This window comes from Pyrus communis, chromosome 8 (assembly GCF_041283825.1).
Source record: "Pyrus communis isolate YQ-2024b chromosome 8, ASM4128382v1, whole genome shotgun sequence".
Classification (NCBI taxonomy): Eukaryota; Viridiplantae; Streptophyta; class Magnoliopsida; order Rosales; family Rosaceae; genus Pyrus; species Pyrus communis.
The window spans coordinates 1,212,384-1,230,787 of NC_142572.1; the positions used below are offsets into that span (position 1 = coordinate 1,212,384).

The 18,404-nt window shown below is 35.2% G+C and overlaps 2 protein-coding genes across 2 annotated transcripts; both read left to right on the plus strand.

Annotated features, from left to right (window-relative positions):
* The first annotated feature begins 5,935 nt into the window (after nt 1-5,935).
* LOC137717214 (proline-rich receptor-like protein kinase PERK14) lies at nt 5,936-8,949 on the plus strand. The gene is made up of 9 exons (XM_068456508.2): nt 5,936-6,164; nt 6,358-6,485; nt 6,588-6,685; nt 6,773-7,347; nt 7,602-7,765; nt 8,032-8,096; nt 8,218-8,338; nt 8,608-8,760; nt 8,875-8,949. Exons 1-9 carry the CDS (start codon nt 5,942-5,944, stop codon nt 8,947-8,949), a joined length of 1,602 nt encoding a protein of 533 aa, XP_068312609.1. The 5' UTR covers nt 5,936-5,941.
* A 2,140-nt stretch (nt 8,950-11,089) lies between these two features.
* LOC137718514 (signal recognition particle 14 kDa protein) lies at nt 11,090-13,067 on the plus strand. The gene is made up of 4 exons (XM_068458069.2): nt 11,090-11,242; nt 11,643-11,736; nt 11,867-11,976; nt 12,650-13,067. The coding sequence occupies exons 1-4, from the start codon at nt 11,240-11,242 to the stop codon at nt 12,800-12,802; spliced, it is 360 nt and encodes a 119-aa protein (XP_068314170.1). The 5' UTR covers nt 11,090-11,239; the 3' UTR covers nt 12,803-13,067.
* The last annotated feature ends 5,337 nt before the right edge of the window (nt 13,068-18,404 follow it).

The following is an 18,404-nucleotide window of genomic DNA, read 5'->3' on the forward strand; positions in this document are numbered from 1 at the left end:
TTATTGGAATGGTTAAAAAAAAAAAAAAACTAATGAAAAAGGTTTGAAAACTTTGAGTTTTAACGATAAGGACAAAATAAAGGGTAAAGTGAATAGTACCAGAATTGATTTTTAAGTGTAAAAATGTAATTTTTCATTAAAGTGAACAGTACCAAAAGCTTTTCGCTAAAATTTCCTTAAACAAATTAAAGTACGGAAATGTATGATGAATGTACCACCTATAACAATGTTTAATTGTCAAAAAAAGAAAATTATGACAATTTTTTTTTAATTTTCAAGTTAAAAAAACGTGTAGACCGGTGAAAAATGGGTAAATGCTTAAAAAAATAAAAGGATAAAAGGGTTAAGAAAGGGTAAATGGGTAAACGGGTATTAAACAATTACGGTTAAATGGGTACATGACTATAGGTATGGTTAACCGTTTATAAATGGTTATGGGTATGAGTGTAACTGTTTAGACAATTACCCAACAGGTAAACGGTTATGCAGGTATGATCATAAACGTTTATGGGTAAATAACCGCAGTTATCCGTTTACCATAATCGTTGCCCATCCCTAACCAACATCAAAAATCTACTACAAAAGGGCTTTATTGTGTCGGTGGTTGGTGTTGCTTTTATAAAATATAGTGGCGCTTAAGACATTCCGACACCTACTTTACATGGTGTCGGAATTACTGTCACTTATAACCGACATAAATTGTTAATGTCGCTTATAACCAACATAGATTTTAATTTTTTTTTTAATAGTAGTGTCGCTTTTAACCGACATAAAGACTGGTGCTGCTTTTTTTCGACACTAATGATAGTTTTTAAATATTTTCAAAGCCAGTGTCGGTTGTAGCTGACATAAGTTTTAATTTTTATTAAATATTTCAAAACCCAGTGTCGCTTGTAATCAACATAAAGTTAGCATCAGTTAAAAGAAGACTGTTGTCTCTTATACCCGACACTAGAGAAAGTTTTTAAATATTTTCAAAGCCTGTGTCGCTTGTAGCCGACATAGATTTTAAATTTTTTTAAATATTTTGAAACCCGATGTTGATTGTAGGCGACATATTGGTGGCCTTTATATACCCTATAGAATAGGCCTGGCAAACAGGCCGTGTCGTGTCACATCCGTTATTTTAACGTGTCCTTAACAGATCGAGTCACTTTACTCAACGGGTAAAGTTACCTGACCTGTTAAGAAAAATATTTTTTTTTCTTAAATTTGCACATAAGATTTTGTAGTATCCACTAGTGTAAATATTTTAAATTGAAGATCGAATTCGTTCATTGTATTCATATAGGGTCAAGAAGTGTAGGTGTAAAAAATCATCAAAATCGGAGTTAAAATAACCGTTAAATTGTGATTTTTTGTTGATAACTATAGAAAAGTTTTGTCCCGTTACTTGATCTCTGAATATTTTTTTTATTTGCAATTTTTGGTGTATACGATCTCGAAGTATATACAAACAAGTTTGTTGGTTGGATTGTTGAAACTAGTTTCGTAGAATGCGTATCCCATCAAAACAATAGATTCACCAACACTTAAGAGTTTATTCATACTTTCATTAAGTATAACAAAAGATTTTGTGGTATCCACTAATGTAAATATTTTAAATTGAAGATCAAATTCATTCATTGTATTCATATAGGATCAATGAGTGTAGCTGTAAAAAATAATCAAAATTGGAGTTAAAATAACCGTTAAATTGTGATTTTTCGTTGATAACCGTCGAAACGTTTTGTCCCGTTTCTTGAACTTTGAATGTTTGTTTTTTTGCAATTTTTTGTGTATGCGATCTCGAAGTATATACAAACATTTTTTACTGTTGGATCGTTGAAACTAGTTTTGTAGAACGCGTATCTCATCAAAACAATATATTCACTAACACTTAAGAGTTTATTCATATTTTCATTAAGTATAACATAAGATTTTGTGGTATCCACTAATGTAAATATTTTAAATTGAAGATCGAATTCATTCATTGTATTCATATAGGATCAAGGAGTGTAGCTGTAAAAAATCATCAAAATCGAAGTTAAAATAACCATTAAATCGTGATTTTTCATTGATAACCGTCGAAACGTTTTGTCCCGTTACTTGATATTTAAATGTTTGTTTTTTGCGATTTTTGGCATATGCGATCTAGAACCATATACAAACAAGTTTGATGGTTGGATCGTTGAAATTAGTTTCGTATAATGCGTATCCCATCAAAACAATAGATTTACTAACACTTAGAGTTTATTTATACTTTCATAAAGTATAACATAAGATTTTGTGGTATCCACTAGTGTAAATATTTTAAATTGAAGATCAAGTTCATTCATTGTATTCATATAGGGTAAAGAAGTGTAGCTATAAAGAATCATCAAAATCGGAGTTAAAATAACCGTTAAATCGTGATTTTTCGTTGATTTTGTAGTATCCACTAGTGTAAAGATTTTGTGGTTTAATTAAAATATTTTGGGCGGGAATTTTGCCCTTTTTTTTTGCACGGGGAAATGGATTAGACAAGCTTTTTCAGTCAGTGTCCGAGTTGGCGTTATTTAACCGACGCAAAATTGCCCTTATTTCGACGCCACACAAATCTGTCAGACTAACGTCGGTTTTATTCGACGCAATGTGATCCTATTTCAACGCTGACCCTTTCAATCAAAAGTGTGTCAAGCTGTGTGTATCTAGGTCGTGTTAGACCTAGTGTCGGTTTGAACTGACGCAAAGTCCTAATATTTCGACGCAACTTATGGCTACTGTCAGTTTGTCAAAGATGGTGTCGGTTTTTACCCACGTAAGTTGTTATAGCTATTGTCGGTATTAACTGATGCTAAGTTTTTATCCATATTTAAACCCCGTCTTTCCCATTACTTCCGTGCTTCCATTTCTCTCTTACATTTCTCTCTCTCTCGTTTACTCCCTCTCCTTCTCCCATTTCAACCTTACTCTTTCCCCCATTTCAGCCATACTCCTTCTCCTTCTACTAACTTTTGCTATGAATAATTCTAGTGAAGATCAACGTTCTGAGGAACTTCATTTAGAAGATGAGGAGTTCGAAGCTGGTTCTTTTTTGAATTATTAATAATTTCAGTTTTTGTATTGTGTTTAAACTAGTATTATGCTTAAACTGAAAATTTCCATTTCATCCGTGCTTATGTTTCTTCCCCAATTTCAGTCTCTCCTTCCCAATTTCGTCTGCATGTCCATTTCTTCTTCTATTTCAGTTTTTCTACGTCTCTTTTCAGAAACTTTTGCTATGGATCTACATTTTGAAGATCAACATTCTGATGAACTTCATCTCGAAGAGGAGGAGTTCAAAGGTGGTCTATTTTTAAATTATTATGATTATTCATTTCAGCTTTTTTGTTGTATTCTAACCAGTATTGATGAAGCCTCTCAGCGTACAGGGGTAAATGATTTTTTCGTGTTAGTATATCATTGTTATTAATTTTTAATATCTATAATTTATTTTTCTACTTTATGATTGTTGATTTTATTTTATTTTTAAATTTTATTGCAAGGCAACTATGGAGGGCAATATTCAATCTATGATTGAGTCTGGTCAAGAAGATACTGATAAGCTTAGGACCCAAGTATATGTCGAGACGAAGGGTCCTGAGCATCATAATAGAGTGCGTGGGTATGGACACTGGGTGACTCTGGATATGGTGTCTTATGCATCTTCTTTAGCTTCTACTTCTAATTCCCCCAGGAGATCATCCAGGAGTTCTGTAATAATACTGATGACTGAGAACAATGAATTGAGAATGAATTGGGACAACTGTTATTGTTATTAGTTTTTATTAATGTTTGCTTTGGCCTATATATGAAATATGATTGGAATTATATATATATATATATATATATATATTTTTTTTTTTTTAATTATTATAGACGAAAAATGGAGAAACAATTTGTATTTTGCTTTATTTTAATATATCTGGTGTCGCTTATGGACGACAACAACATAAATATTATATTTATCGAAATGTAGGTAATGTCGATTAGGACCGACAGTAGATTGATTATTTTATTTGTTTACTATTATGTAATGTCGGCTACGGCCCAGAGTAAGTGTAATATTTTATTGTTTAATTGTTACTTAATGTCGGTTAGTAGCGCCATCATGTCAAAATTTAATGTCGCTTATAACTGACGTAATCTACGATGTCTCTTTTAAGCAACATTGTTGTTCTTTTCATTTTATATTACTTTGCTTCGTGGTGGCGGATTAAGAGGTCTAAGCGATGTCAATACCCTTTCTATAACGGTAGTATTGGTGTCGCTAACCCAATCCGACATTGCATTATTTAAAGTCGGATTTTTACCAAATAGCCAACAGTAATTGGTGTTTCTTGTCGGTTTTTGACCGTCAGTGATAGCCCCTTTTGTAGTGACCCAAAACGTGCTATTAAATATGAATATAGAATTCATCACTAACCACTCAGCCACAAAATTTGCATAAATTCGCTAATCCACAATACTTGACCCACATTTGAACATTCAAACTATAATTATTATAATAAAATGAAAATTTGTTTTTAATAGTGAGAGAAAGAGAGACTTACAATGGAGACCTTCGATCCTCGATGATGAGAGAAAAATATGTTTTGGAATTTGAGGGAGAGTGCACAAAGAGGACAAGAAGATAAAATGAGGACAGAGCTGTTCGGATTTGGGATTTATTCTGAAACAAGTGAAACTTTGAGTGATGAACGTTTTGACGCCTAAGAGCATCTTCAAATGAGATGTCAAAATTGCCACGTAGGCATACAATAGTAAAAAATGACAGCAAACTCTCTCCAACCGAGCCTTCAATTTCTTAAGTGGCGCTGAGTCATTTGAAGACAAAACCTTTTGCTATCATTTGACAACAGATGTCAAATTTATTAAAAGATATTTTAATAGATTAATATAATATATAATAAATGTTGTTATGTTTTTTAAATATTTGATTGGTTGCCTTAATCATTGAACTCCATAAAAAGATAAAAAGTTTATTAAATGACATTATTATAAGCTATCAACTATTATTTTGATGTTTAAAATTTAATATCTCATTTGGAAATACTGTAAAGTATCCACTATGTCGGCCAAAGAACTTCTAGGATTAATGTCCCTCCTAACTTTTTGAGATTTCGCGCCATGAAGGATGAAAGCCGTTTGTCGCCCACTATTTAAATATATTGTCGCGCCAACCATTCATGTGTCGAGTAAAAAATGGTGTCGAAAGCTTATTTTGTTGCAAATTTTTTTTGGTCTTCACTACCAAAACAAATTTTCGTCGAGCAAATATTCCTCTTGCAACAAGTACTCTCGTCATAAGCAAGGGTTTTGTTTGTTTTTTTTTGGACAAAAAGATATTACGTGACGAAAAATTATTTCCTATCACGCAAATGTTGTTTGTTCTTTTGTATTATTTTCCAAACATTTTCATTGATAATAGTGTATTAAATAAATATAAATTCGATCGTGGATAAAATGATCCATTTATATCTCTATCTCATAGCTTATGTTTAATCCAAATAATGGGCTCTCGTATTTTCTACGATTGGGAGACCAAATAATGGGTTCTTATCTGTACTGAACAATGTATTTTAGCAGCTAGCAGTGAGATAATGTCAAACAAAACTCACGACAACAAAAAACAAGAGATCCAGCCGGCCTTACCATAAATAAGAAGAAAATAGGGCGAATAAAAATTATTCCGTTCATTCCAAACAATGAAACAAAATTTAGAAGCTGATGCTGATAGCCTCATTGCCAACGATAATAACTAACGTAAACCAACCTCGTTCGACTGTCCATCTTGTCGATGACGGAGTTGTCCAAGTCAGGAACAAACAAACCCAACATATCGGAAGATAAAAAGATTCAGAGCAACACCAAAATCCTCTGATGATCACAAGCAAAACCTCTCCTAAATAGTAAATAAACACAGTGGAAAGAGAGGGAGATGGCTGGTTTGCAGTTGCAGTCATCCCAAAGAGAGGCCGTGATAGTCGCTGTCGATGCAAATAGGACTAAAGGAAGTGTGGAAGCCGTCGAATGGGCTCTCAAACATATCGTTAAACCCGGTGACACCTTCCTTGTTTTAGGAGTTTTCACTGATCACCATGCCAAGAAGAACTCTTGCTTTCTGTTTAAGTTGCTCACGGGTCTCCGCGCCTCTGGAATATGTAAGTTTCTTTTGTTTGAACGATAATTTAATAACCTATTCAAAATTACGGTGGGGGATTCGAAACTTGGCTACGCCCATGTTTGCTACGTATATACATGTTACACATGTGTTGCTTTCTTTGCTACGTACTACTATATATATATATATATATATATATATATGCCTACTATATACCAGCTTATGTTCTGCAGGGGAGAGATCAGTATTCATGGACCACGAGGAAGTGGATCCTGTCGATCTTGGAGAAGAAATCCAGCGAAAAAGAGGACAATACCGGACCAGCCTTCAGCCTATATATAGTCGCTGCACAAAGAATGAGGTTCCTGTTTTTTCTTCTCATTTATCTTTTTACATGTCAGTTTTGTCAAATGTTATGAATATGTTCCCATGCTAAAAAACTATGGTTTACTGTTATGTGCAGGTGAGGTTGGTGTTTAAGCTTGCAGCCGGGTTTTGTCCGGCGACACTGGCAATTAAGGAATCACAGAACCTTAATACCCGTTGGATTGTATTAGACTGGTATGCCACAGGTTCATATATAGTACCCCGGTGTTCTTCTCTTCTCCCTCTATTTTTCTTCTAAATTTATTTTTTTTCGGTTTTCAGTCACTTTAAGAAATTGAAAGTTTATCTACGAGGACATGTAACGTGCAACATTGCAGTAGTAAAGGAAAAAGATTTTGCTAGCTTGATGCTATCGAATGATACACAGCCTGCTGAGATTTGCCCGAGCAATCCTGAGCCAAATTATGATTCAGCAGCTCCTGAAAAGCATCCTCGGGAAGAGCATAGTAAAGATTTCAGTGCTTGCAAGTTAAGAAATATGAGTGCACCCGCACCATATCCTCAGAATCCTTGTTGCTATCCTCTGTCTTGGAGAAGTGGTTTTCCTCGAGCGTTTTCTTACAACGAACTTGAAGTGATAACGAATGGCTTTGCTGATGATAACATTACAGGAGTTGTGGATGACATAACAGTTCATCAGGGGCTATTACAAGAAACACCTGTTCTAGTAAAGTCTTTACAGAAAACAAACAAAGGCTTCTGGTCAATCCTACAGATCTTTTCCCGGGTGAGCCACCGCAACATCTCAAACCTTGTTGGGTACTGCAGCACAGGCGTTTCTGCATTCTTGCTTTTTGACTTCCCTTGTTTGGGTACCGTTGACATGAACTTGCAATGTAAGAACGACTACTTCTCTAACTGATGCATCCTAGTTTTCGAAATTCTTGGTTTACAAGTACTTTGTTAATGAACTCGAAACACGCACAAGCACGTTCATCTTATCATAGTTGATTGGTAAATAGATATCCATTCTATTATTATGAGCCGCTTGATGTTCTTCTGTTTTTTCGGCTTCCATAACAGACTAATTGTTTTCAGTTTTGTTCTTGCACAGAATAGAATACTCAAACTGACCTCTATCAGTTTGTAGGTGATGAGCTGGCCGAGAAACTGGGGTGGGGAGTGAGGTGGTCTATTGCTCTAGAAATAGGCCGAAGCTTGCGCTATCTCCATGAGGAGTGTGTTGATGGATCTATTGTTCACAAAAATGTTCGTGCTTTCAGCGTTGCTCTTTCTCATGGTTACTCCGCAATGGTAAGTACATCCTGATACTTCATATATATGCATACGGGAACGGAAACAATGCCAAGTTATCAGCCAATATAATTAAAAAAAAAAAAGGAAATTCGATAGAATTTGTACAACGAATTCAACTTTGTTGATCTCTTCAAATATGGTTTTACAATAATTACAAAATTGGATGAGTTAGTAACGAACACAACTGATTTTTTTACTACTCATCATGCTCTTCGACTTATTGCTTATAACCGAGTACTTGGTTTTGACTACTGCTCTTCAAGCTCTGCAACTTCAAATCTGCTGAGTGGCTTAAGAATTCCCCTCCGACTAAAGATTCGATAGCCAAGTAAGAGAACTTCGTAATTATGCCTCATAACCTGCACAAGCATTTAATTTAATAGGATAGAACTGTAAAGAATGTTCTAATTCATATTCTCATATAGCTGCTGTTTGATATATTAAACTAGATATGACAAGCGCCATTTTGGCGATGTACAAGATTATGGAAAATTCCTACTGGAGCTTATTACTGGAAAGTGTGTAAGTCCGGTTCACGACCAAGGGAAGGACAACTCCATGATTGAATGGGTAAGATCTCTCGTATGTCCAACCTAAAGCTGGTCATTCTAGCTCAAATGTGACTGGAAAAAACTTCAAGGACAATTGCTTCATTTAACTGGAAGTGCATCTTCAGAACTGTATTCCGTAACATGTTTCTGATTTGACAATAAACTCTGAAACAGGCTACTAATTGGCTAGGACGTAGATTTAATCATCAAGGAAAACGATAGTCTTTTTCTTTTGGTTATGAAGTAGAAATTTGCGGCCTAATGAAAGATTTTTCACTTGCAAAACAGGCACTGCCACTTCTAGAAAATGGTGACTTTGGTAAACTGATGGACTGCAGATTGACGGAAACTGCTGGTGATGCTAGGATGGTCCAGTATATGGCTCGCACAGCGTTGCACTGCCTAAAAGTTGATTCAGATCACAAACTTTGTATAAGTGAGGTAATTCAGTGTCTTCGTAATGAACTGAATCAAACGCTGTCCTAATTTCATTATCAAATGCTGTTCTATTTTTATACACTGCTACTAATGCATAACTTGTGGAATTTTTCACAGGCCATAGCCATTGTTCGAGGTGATGAACTTGCGGTTTTTAGCCACTGCAAAACTGAAAAATGTCGACGAGATTGATAATTTGTCTCTTACAAAGTTACACAATGCGTCTATGATGTGTTGAACGCATTCTATTAATAACTTAGCTAGCAACTTGTAATAATCATTTCATTTAGATCAATCCGTTTTATGCTAACATTCGTTTATGAAACTTGGTTCTTTATTGTCATCTCTTTGCAAGATCAGTAGATACAGTATATGCAAGTGCATCGTTGCCTATTATCTCATTTCTTTTCCAAAGTGCTTCCAAACATGCATAGTGGATTTCTTGATTATCGCGAGGTGGTTATGTCTCTTCCGTGAAACTACCATAATCTACAATAACCTCATGCATTGAAACAGAAGTGATAGCTACAAAACTAGGAATTGGCTGTGTCATATTCATCATCTTTCGAGGGTACGAATCCTTCGGACCTAACTGGTCTGCCTCTCTTCGAGCATGGGCAACTGATTGGCTAACCACTAATATTGCATGAGCACTCCCATTAGGTGAGGCCGACCTCACTGGAATACAAGTGGGGGCAACATGCTGCTCTGATGCCCTCTTGGTACATCAATCCTTGCAAGCACGTTTGCAACATGTATATGTGAACTCCTCACTCTTGCTAAATCAGTAAAAGTGTGTAGCATGCTTTGAGCTACACTCTGAAGATCTAGAATGTGTCGCACTTCAGTTCGACAGTGTGTGATATAGAGATCGAGATGAGACACAAGGACTGACCACGCGAATTCACGTCTTTCATCGTGAATGTTGGTGTTCCTTCTCTCTCCTAACAGCAGGAAGAGCATCTAATCAATATGTAAAGAGATCGCCTATCAAGGGTTCTAAGTAGCAAATAGTTGAAGGTGAAACATAACTGGCATACCCATTTTAGTTCGATGTGGTGGCGTTATCTGTCACACCCCCGAATTCAGGACATGACTAAAAAAATCCATTAGTTCAACAGTGGAGTAACATTTTATTTTATTATATGGATGTAGATTAGATTGCCTACGTACCTTGTGAGGGATCAAGTCAATCATAATTCACCATTTTGTTAAGCATAAATAAAAAATAAAAAATAAAAATCTTGTATCTGCAATGACTTCCAAAATTTCTCATGGCATTGACTAGCAAGAAAACATTGAGTTCCAGAACAACTAAATGAAACTCAACGAGCATAATTCATTACACTCTAGCGATGGAACCATGACGAAGTAGAATTCTAGACCACCACAATGGAATCCAAAGAATATAGGGTTCCGAACCAACTCAATGAAACTATACATGAAGGTTTCCAGACCAACTTAATATAATCCAAAGAATATCGAGTTTCAGACCAACTCAATGAAACCATGCACGAAGTAGGATTCTAGACCAACTCAATGGAATCCAAAGAATGTAGGGTTCCGGACCAACTCAATGGAACCATGCACGGAGTATGATTCCAAACTAACTTAATGGAACCCAAAGAATATAGGGTTCCAGTGCAACTCAACGGAACCATGTACGAAATAGGAAAATCTGAATGATGAGGGTAGGGAAGGACGACAAGAGAGAGCTCAGTGGTTGTAAATTGCACTCTCCCTTGTGGTCTTGTGGCTTTATTTATAATAATCAAGTGGGCTTTTCTTTCCTCGCAAGCAATACAAGTCTTAAGGGGATTAGATATCCGAACCATATTCGAATTTACTTCTAGATTTACACACTACATCCCTAAATGATATTAACTGCAACAACAAAAGTATTATTGACTGTTCGTGGAACTTAAATTTTACAAAAGATTTTTTTTTTTTCACATTAGAAATCACTTTCTAAACATTATTATTGGAAAAATCAATTAAAATTAAAATTGTTTAGTAAATAAAAAGAAGCAAATGTTTTTTTACTAAATACGACCATCTGTTTTTATACAGATGATTAAAAAAATTTATATTTTATTAATTTTTATTGACATAGATGATTTTTACTATATTTTAGTCGATCTTAAACACAAAACTCTATGAATCGATCAATGTATTTTGATAAGCTAAGTCAATTTCTTTAATCTTTGATCGCAAGCTTAATCTCCCCAAAGCAAACTAGCTTTGGGCCAAGAAAACATTACAATTGCGCTAGACAAGCCCATTAAAACCGGCTTTTTCAGGGTTATAAGGGTAATTCGACAAACGGTCAAGCGGCTCCAACATGTTCACAGCTCCTCAGAATTCATAAACTCCTCCGATCGTAAAATCCCCAAACTAAACCTTGATTTGATTTTCTAGGGTTTAAGAATCCGTCCATCCCCGGATCGCATCGAAGAAGGAAAAACCTCTTCGCAATCACACAATGGTATCATATCTTCAATTTCTCCTTCTCCCTCTCTATTGCTTCGATTCTGTGCAAACATACATGTACGCATAGATTCACGGATTCATCTACTCACATGGGTTTCCTTCAATTTTCCTTCTTTTATTTGTGTTTGGAGTGATTTACTCAGACAATTTGTATGATAATTGCGTTTTTGTTTTCTTCGTTTTAATTTGAATCTCCATAAAATTGTTAATCTTAATCGAGTTAACGAAACCCAAATGCAGAACCCAAAATTTGTTTGTGAAATTTGCGATGGTGATGAATGTGCATGCCCTGCCTGATGCTATTTTGTTGGGTTGATTCCTTTTTGATGTAGTTATGTCTTGTATTTGGACTGAGGAGATTATTCTGATACGATTTATTTTACTTCTTATTGTAGGTTCTTTTACAGCCTGATCCATTTCTTAACGAACTCACTAGCATGTTTGAGAAAAGCACCGAGAAGGGTTCCGTCTGGGTTACCTTCAAACGATGTATGTGCACAAGTTTCCTTCTGTTTTCTTTCAATGGGTTTACTTTTTTCTTTTGTTAGTGTAATTCGTGCGTATTTGGGTTGTTTTATTACAATGTGTGAAGTACTTTTCAATCTTGTATGTATTTCAGCATCCATGAAGTCTAAGGTGCAGAGGAATAAAATGAAAACTGCCGGTGAAGAAATTGATTACCGATGCCTTATTCGTGCAACACTTGGGAATAAGACAATTTCTACTTCGGTATGTGTTTCTGCCCCTTGACATGTATTACTTGGTCATATGTTTTTTCCAAATATTTCAATTTATGACCTTACTAAATGAAAGTAATTTCATGAAATATGAACCACTTTGTGATTTAAAACTGAGACAATTCACCCTTAGATTCTTCTTCTGTGTTTGTGTGCGTGTGTCTAAGCCTTTGCGGGTTTTGGTTTAGTTTTATATACCATAGTAAAATGTCATCAGAAGTTCAGTATAATTAGGTTCTTGGGCAGGGAAATTGTTTTAGTAGTAGTTAACGGCGGATTTCACATGTCGTTGTCTTGCCGACTTTGCTTCTTTTACAGTAGTGTGAGTTGAGTTGATGTTAACAACAGTAAAACAAATGGTAAAACCTATTTGGCACATGCAATACCATTGTACCGAAAGTGCTTACTTAAAGTGTTAATTACTCTTCCTCCTACACAAAAATCTTTATATCGTTTACGCGTTGACTGCTAATTGCTTTGTTTTTGTACTTATAACTAGCCGTGCTCTACTTCATTTGATGAGAAACATAATAAAAACATACAATTATACGAAACAGCACACACATGCTAACTAAAGCATAGAGCCAGAACATGATATTCTTGTTTCTGGTTTTATACGTCAAGCGTAGTTGGCTGACATTGTTAATTGGAATTCAATTGGAAAGGTTGGGCCAAAGGAACACCAGCGTTTTCAATCCTCTTATGCAACCATCCTAAAGGCTCACATGACGGCTTTAAAGAAGCGGGAGAGGAAGGAAAAGAAGAAGGCTGCAGAATCAGATAAGAAAGGAGGTGCAAAGAAGCCGAAGAGAGTGTGACAGAGTCCCTTTCTGTACAGCCCTGCGAAACTGGAATTAAGTTTGTGTTTATGTTTCCATTTCAACTTTCGTCGAGGATTTAGAATCAGAAAGAAGGAAAAAGAGAATTTCCCAATTTTATGGGCTTATAGGACTTGAGCACAAATTGTTTTTTTTCTTTTGTTGAGATTGAGGATGAGATACTAAATTCTGCTGGATATGTCCTCATGATTTTGGATGAATCAACAGGAAGTTCTTTTGCAGATATATAATCTTCTTTTTTTTTCTTTCTTTTTCCTCCATATCTGCAACTCAAGCACAACCACCCAAAAAAATTTCAATTCTTAATTTTTTCTTTTAAGCTTAATATTTCTGATTATTGAATGTTGAAGGTATGGAGGTTCATAATCAAAGGATTTGGATCCCATCCGGATCCAAATTGTGGGGATCCTAGGAATCCTCACATCTTAATCATTAATCGTTCATCGTGCGTTCAGAATTTTTTTGACTTTTTTTTTTGTTTAAAACTAGCAAATGATCACACATTCTGTGTGTGTGAACAATTTCATTTTAGTTTTTGTTATTAATTAAGGAGGGATTAGTTTTTAAAATTTTAAAAAGAGTATGGAATAATGATGATGAGACAATTTTTCTTAATAAGTGCATATTTTTTCTTAATATTACACAGCATATGGGCACACACAAAGTGTGCGAGAAAATTTTTTATTTTTGTTTTTGAAATAGAAGGAGAGAGGAAGAGAGTGATAGAGAATGTGGGAGTGAGATTTTTTTTTTTTTTTTTTAAATTATTTTTATTATTATTATTATTATTATTATTTATAATTAGAAATATGTTATGATTACATGTAGGTGTGGCTTTGAAAAAAATTTGAAAAAAAAAAAAAGCAAAATTTGGTTGTGTGAAATTACATTTCTGCTCCATATTTCTTATTCATGTGTGTTTTATTAATTAGTAGAAATAATTATTGTTTTGCCATGGGAAAAATAGGTATATGATTGTCATTTTCTCAAAACAAATGAGGGTAAAATAGGAAAAATAGGGATATGATTGTCATTTTGTCAAAAGGTACAAAATTAAAGCCTCTTTAACCGCCCACCTTCTCTCAAGTTCTTCTCAAGCGCAACCGCTTCAATTTATTCAAACTATCCAAACAACGTCATGATTTCACTTACCTGTGTGAAAAAATGATGGTGGGACAATTTCTCTTAAGAAGTGTATATTTTTTTTATCTTATGTAAATATTATGTATCAAAAGTGAGGGTAAAATAGGAAAAATAGGGATATGATTGTCATTTTCGCAAAAGATCCAAAATTACTATTTGGCCCTCCTTATGTAAATATTGTGTATCAAAAGTGAGAGCAAAATAGGAAAAAGGGCAAAAAGTTCAAAAGATACAAAATTACTATTTTGCCTCCTTATGTAAACATTGTGTACCAAAAGTGAGGGCAAAATAGAAAAAAAGGACAAAAAGTTGACAATGAGGGTTTTCTTAATAATAGTATAGATTAAAAATAAATAATACCTGACGAAAATTGGCTGCACAATGTACAATAAACGGCTAGGATGGGGGGATCCCTAAGATCCCCACAAAGTGGATCTGGAGAGGACCCTCTTTCATAATAAAATGCATTGGCACATGTGGCATAGTCTTATTGGATGGTAAGTCTCACATATGTTTCAGGGGCGACTTTGAGTTTAAAGAAGAAGACATAGTTCACAAATCAAACTGGAGCAAATATAGAATTTCAAGAAGCAAAAGTAATGATTTTTGAATTTCATAGGGTAAAGTGGGATCAAAATTAAGTTTCAAGGAAGTAGTTAAAAATAAGCACATGATATTACGATTTAACCTATCCACGTTAGAAATTTTAGCGGCTATTTGATAGAAAAATAGAACCATGGTAAAATGGAGTGATTTTGAGTTTTAGAAAATAAAGTCATGACTTTTGAGTGCAAGGAGCAAAATGAAATCAAAATTGAGCTCTAAGGGACTTTTTTATTTTTGTAATTGGTATAAGTAAAAAATCCTTGTATAATCCTCATTCCTCACTCCCACCAAGAAGGGATCAATTTAGATGGGTTCAGCTGGTTTGATGGTCAACTCAACTTTCACAATTAGGGCTTGGGTTGAGTTTGGATTCATGTACATTTATTCGGGTTTTCTTTTATTGAGTTTAATCTTGTAACACTTTATTTTTGCAAAAATTCTCAAATTTGTAACCAAAACAACATCAATACTAGTTAATATTCAATTTTAGAAATCATCATCCATCCAAAACGCAAACCAAATAGTCTGGAGACTATTTCTATTGTTTCAAGTTTCAACATGTTGTGCTTTGGCCAGTCGGTGCGAAACAGAGATTTAGATTACCTCATCAAAATACAAACTCACAATTGAACATGATAAAATATAAGAAATAAAGACATCGAGAAATTTACGAGGTTGACAAAATCCTGTTTACGTCCCCAAAGACTTACTGCTCTTCACTATGAGGCTAGTACAAGATACACTTGAGTTAAATCAACATAAACCAAACCTGAATCCCTTGTAAACCCACTCACAAAATTTCTCCAAAATCTCACTCTGCCTCAAGTGTTTCAACTCTCACTCTCTGTTTCTCTCCTCCGTGTTCTCCTCCGAAAGCTTTCACAGTGCATGAATATTGCCTTCACTTATAGGCATACAGTAGCACCTATGCCAACAACCAAGACCACAAAGTCTCAAGTTCACTTTGAAATATTCAACACCTAGCCTACCTAGCTTACAACTCTTCTCCATTTGCCATATTTTAATACATACAAGAGAAAGCATGCACAATTGGATGCAATCCCACAAAGTCAAGACCTGCTTCCAACTTTGCTCGTGGCAGTCGTCATGTCTTCTCTTGAACGAAAACTTCCACGCCACGACCGAAAGCAAAGACACAAATGGTTGCTGTCATTTTCTTGTAGCATTCACAAAGTTACACATGCAAAATTGTTGCTAACACATAATTAATCCCTAATTTATGAGCCAGTCACAACAAAACCATGCGAAGTTGAGTTTAAATTTCAAAACAACACCAAAGCTTCAATTTAAAAAAAACGTAAAAACAACATTATCATTCATTATCCAATTGAAAACCAACAAACTTCAAATATAGTCATCACAAAACTTAGTCTTAATTTTTAGTTGTGACCTTTATACTCTAACTAAAATCTCATTTTACCTCCTACATTCTATAACGTATCACTTTACAACCTCTACTCTTCTTAAGACGTGTTTTGGATGTAAACGGAATTTGTCAAATAAGAAACATCCCCGAAAGCGATAGCATGCCCAATCAACCACTAAGAAAGTTACTAGACAGAGACATTAGAGGTGACAAAGTCCCCTCCAAGTGAAAATGATCCTCGCCAAATCCTTTTCATGGGGATCCTAGGGATCTCGTGATCATGACCGTTCATCGTACATCATACGGTCAGAAATCATTTCAAAATTTAAAATTTAAAATTAAATATAAATAGTACCTAACGAAAATTAACCGCATGATGTACGATGAACGGTCACGATTATGGGATCCCTAGTATCCCCAGGAAAAGGATCTGGCGAGGATCCTTGATGAGTCCATATTATACCATATATTTTACCCGATTAGTGACCAAAGGGACGAATTTTGGAGTGATTCCAATTGGAGAATATTCATGAGTCTTTCAAGATGATTGTATCAAAGTTTCAGATTTTTCTACCAAGCTGTTTGACCATGACGATGAAATAAAGGCCCAGCGTGCAACTTTCCAAAATTGACGTTTTTGGACGTTTTGGGTATTTTATATTAGAGGCCAAGATAACATATTTTGAGGAAGATTCCTTCTGAATATTTGTTAGGGACGTCTCAAGCTTTAAAAAGAGATCTTTTGGGACCAAATCAAAATTGATTTGGTTGGTCAAAAGTTGGATTTTTTTAGAAGTCCGAATTTTAGTTTAAATAGGAAACCTTTCATTTCCTAGTTATCTTATTCTATTATGTTTCCTAATTTTTAGAATACCTTTTGACATGCCCCGATCCCGATATTCTCCCAAACACCAGAGTAAATACGTGCTGGTCGACACCCGAAGGTGACGAAACCATATTTGAATGCATGAGAACAAGAAATAAATAAGACTTATAAATTTAAATATAATTAATATGCAAATGAGGAACGTGTTCAGAGTATACAACTAAACTGAAACACTAAAAGAATAATACAAAATTGAATGAATAAGGAAAATGGGTCCTATACCAAGAGGACTCGAAGATGCTGATGCGGAAGTGCCCTGACGCCGAGATTGTACGCCTCGATTCTAATGTCATGAGGGGGCGCAAAACAAACATGAGTGGACCAAGTTTTTTTTTTTATATATATATATATATAATACTAAAATAGTTATCAACATACTAACCCCCAAGTTTTATGAAAACATCAATAGTATAAAATGTAATAGGTTTCTGAAACCCTAGCATGCCATAAAACTTCTCATAAAATACATCTCGTATATAGTGGGCTAAATAGTGGTATCCAGTAACGATATCTCCCGACCCAATGCTAGCTCCATGTCTCTGCGCTGGTAGCCAGAGATTATTTCTCCCTACCCAATGCCAGCTCCATTTATCTAGGCCAGAAGCCAGAGATTATTTCTCCAGGCCTGCAGCCAACAACCATATCCCTCGCCCTTGGCGGTATAGTGACCACTAGATAAGTACAAAACCATTGAACATAGTCTTTCCAAACATAGGTACATATATCTCAAAAACATCTTCGTAGCATATAGTCATCCATCATATATACTACAAAGAAGTGTGTAAAAGCATGTTCATAAGCAGTATATAGTCATCTATCATATATACGACAGACATGGGTTCGATAAAATATGGTAATTCAAAATATTCTCAGTAAGCATAATATTTCATAAAACATAATCATTCAATCATGTTTTTCATATATGCATTTCTACTATTAAAACATACATTTTAGAAGGGGTCGAGTCACAGATACTTAGCCACTGAAGAGCCACGCAAACTAGCGAAGACGGAAACGCCACAAATAATTACCCCTAAGCACATAAAGGGTTCAATTAATAAAACTCTATTAAAACGATTGAATTTGGGAAAACGGACATCAAAAATGGATTTAGGACATCAAATTACCCTAAGAAGGGTCCCCGGTAAATTTCAAAAAAGTTAACACTAAGAATATTCCATGAATATTCCTTGACATAATATTTCATCCAGGTTGGGCTGGTGGGATTAGGCCAACGGGTCCTAGGCCCAAAGGCCTGGTTTCAAAGGGTCAAGGGTTTGGGTTCAACGGGCTAGGTTGGTGATGGGCCTGGGCCTAGGTGCACGTCCTAAGGGCCTAGTTAGACTAGGGTTTTGGGCTTGAAAGCTCGGTTATTTAATTAGGTCCTTTGGTTTAAAAGGCTAAGGGATTGGGCTACCTAAATAGGTTGGGTAAAAAGGGCTTTGGGTCTAAGGTTTATGGGTCACCAGACCCAACGAAGAAGAAGGCCAGAAATAGGCCGGAGAATTCCTAAGCTCCGACAGAGCTCGAAACTTAGTCAAAACAAGTGAACTAAAATA

Bases quoted from the DNA above. Each gene is read 5' to 3' on its own strand.
- LOC137717214 (XM_068456508.2), top strand. From the start codon at position 5,942: ATGGCTGGTTTGCAGTTGCAGTCATCCCAAAGAGAGGCCGTGATAGTC. The intron at 7,766-8,031 runs GTAAGTACATCC...CTGCTCTTCAAG, and splicing joins CTCATGGTTACTCCGCAATG to CTCTGCAACTTCAAATCTGC. The intron at 8,761-8,874 runs GTAATTCAGTGT...AATTTTTCACAG, and splicing joins ACAAACTTTGTATAAGTGAG to GCCATAGCCATTGTTCGAGG.
- LOC137718514 (XM_068458069.2), top strand. The intron at 11,737-11,866 runs GTATGTGCACAA...TATGTATTTCAG, and splicing joins CTGGGTTACCTTCAAACGAT to CATCCATGAAGTCTAAGGTG. The intron at 11,977-12,649 runs GTATGTGTTTCT...TCAATTGGAAAG, and splicing joins ATAAGACAATTTCTACTTCG to GTTGGGCCAAAGGAACACCA.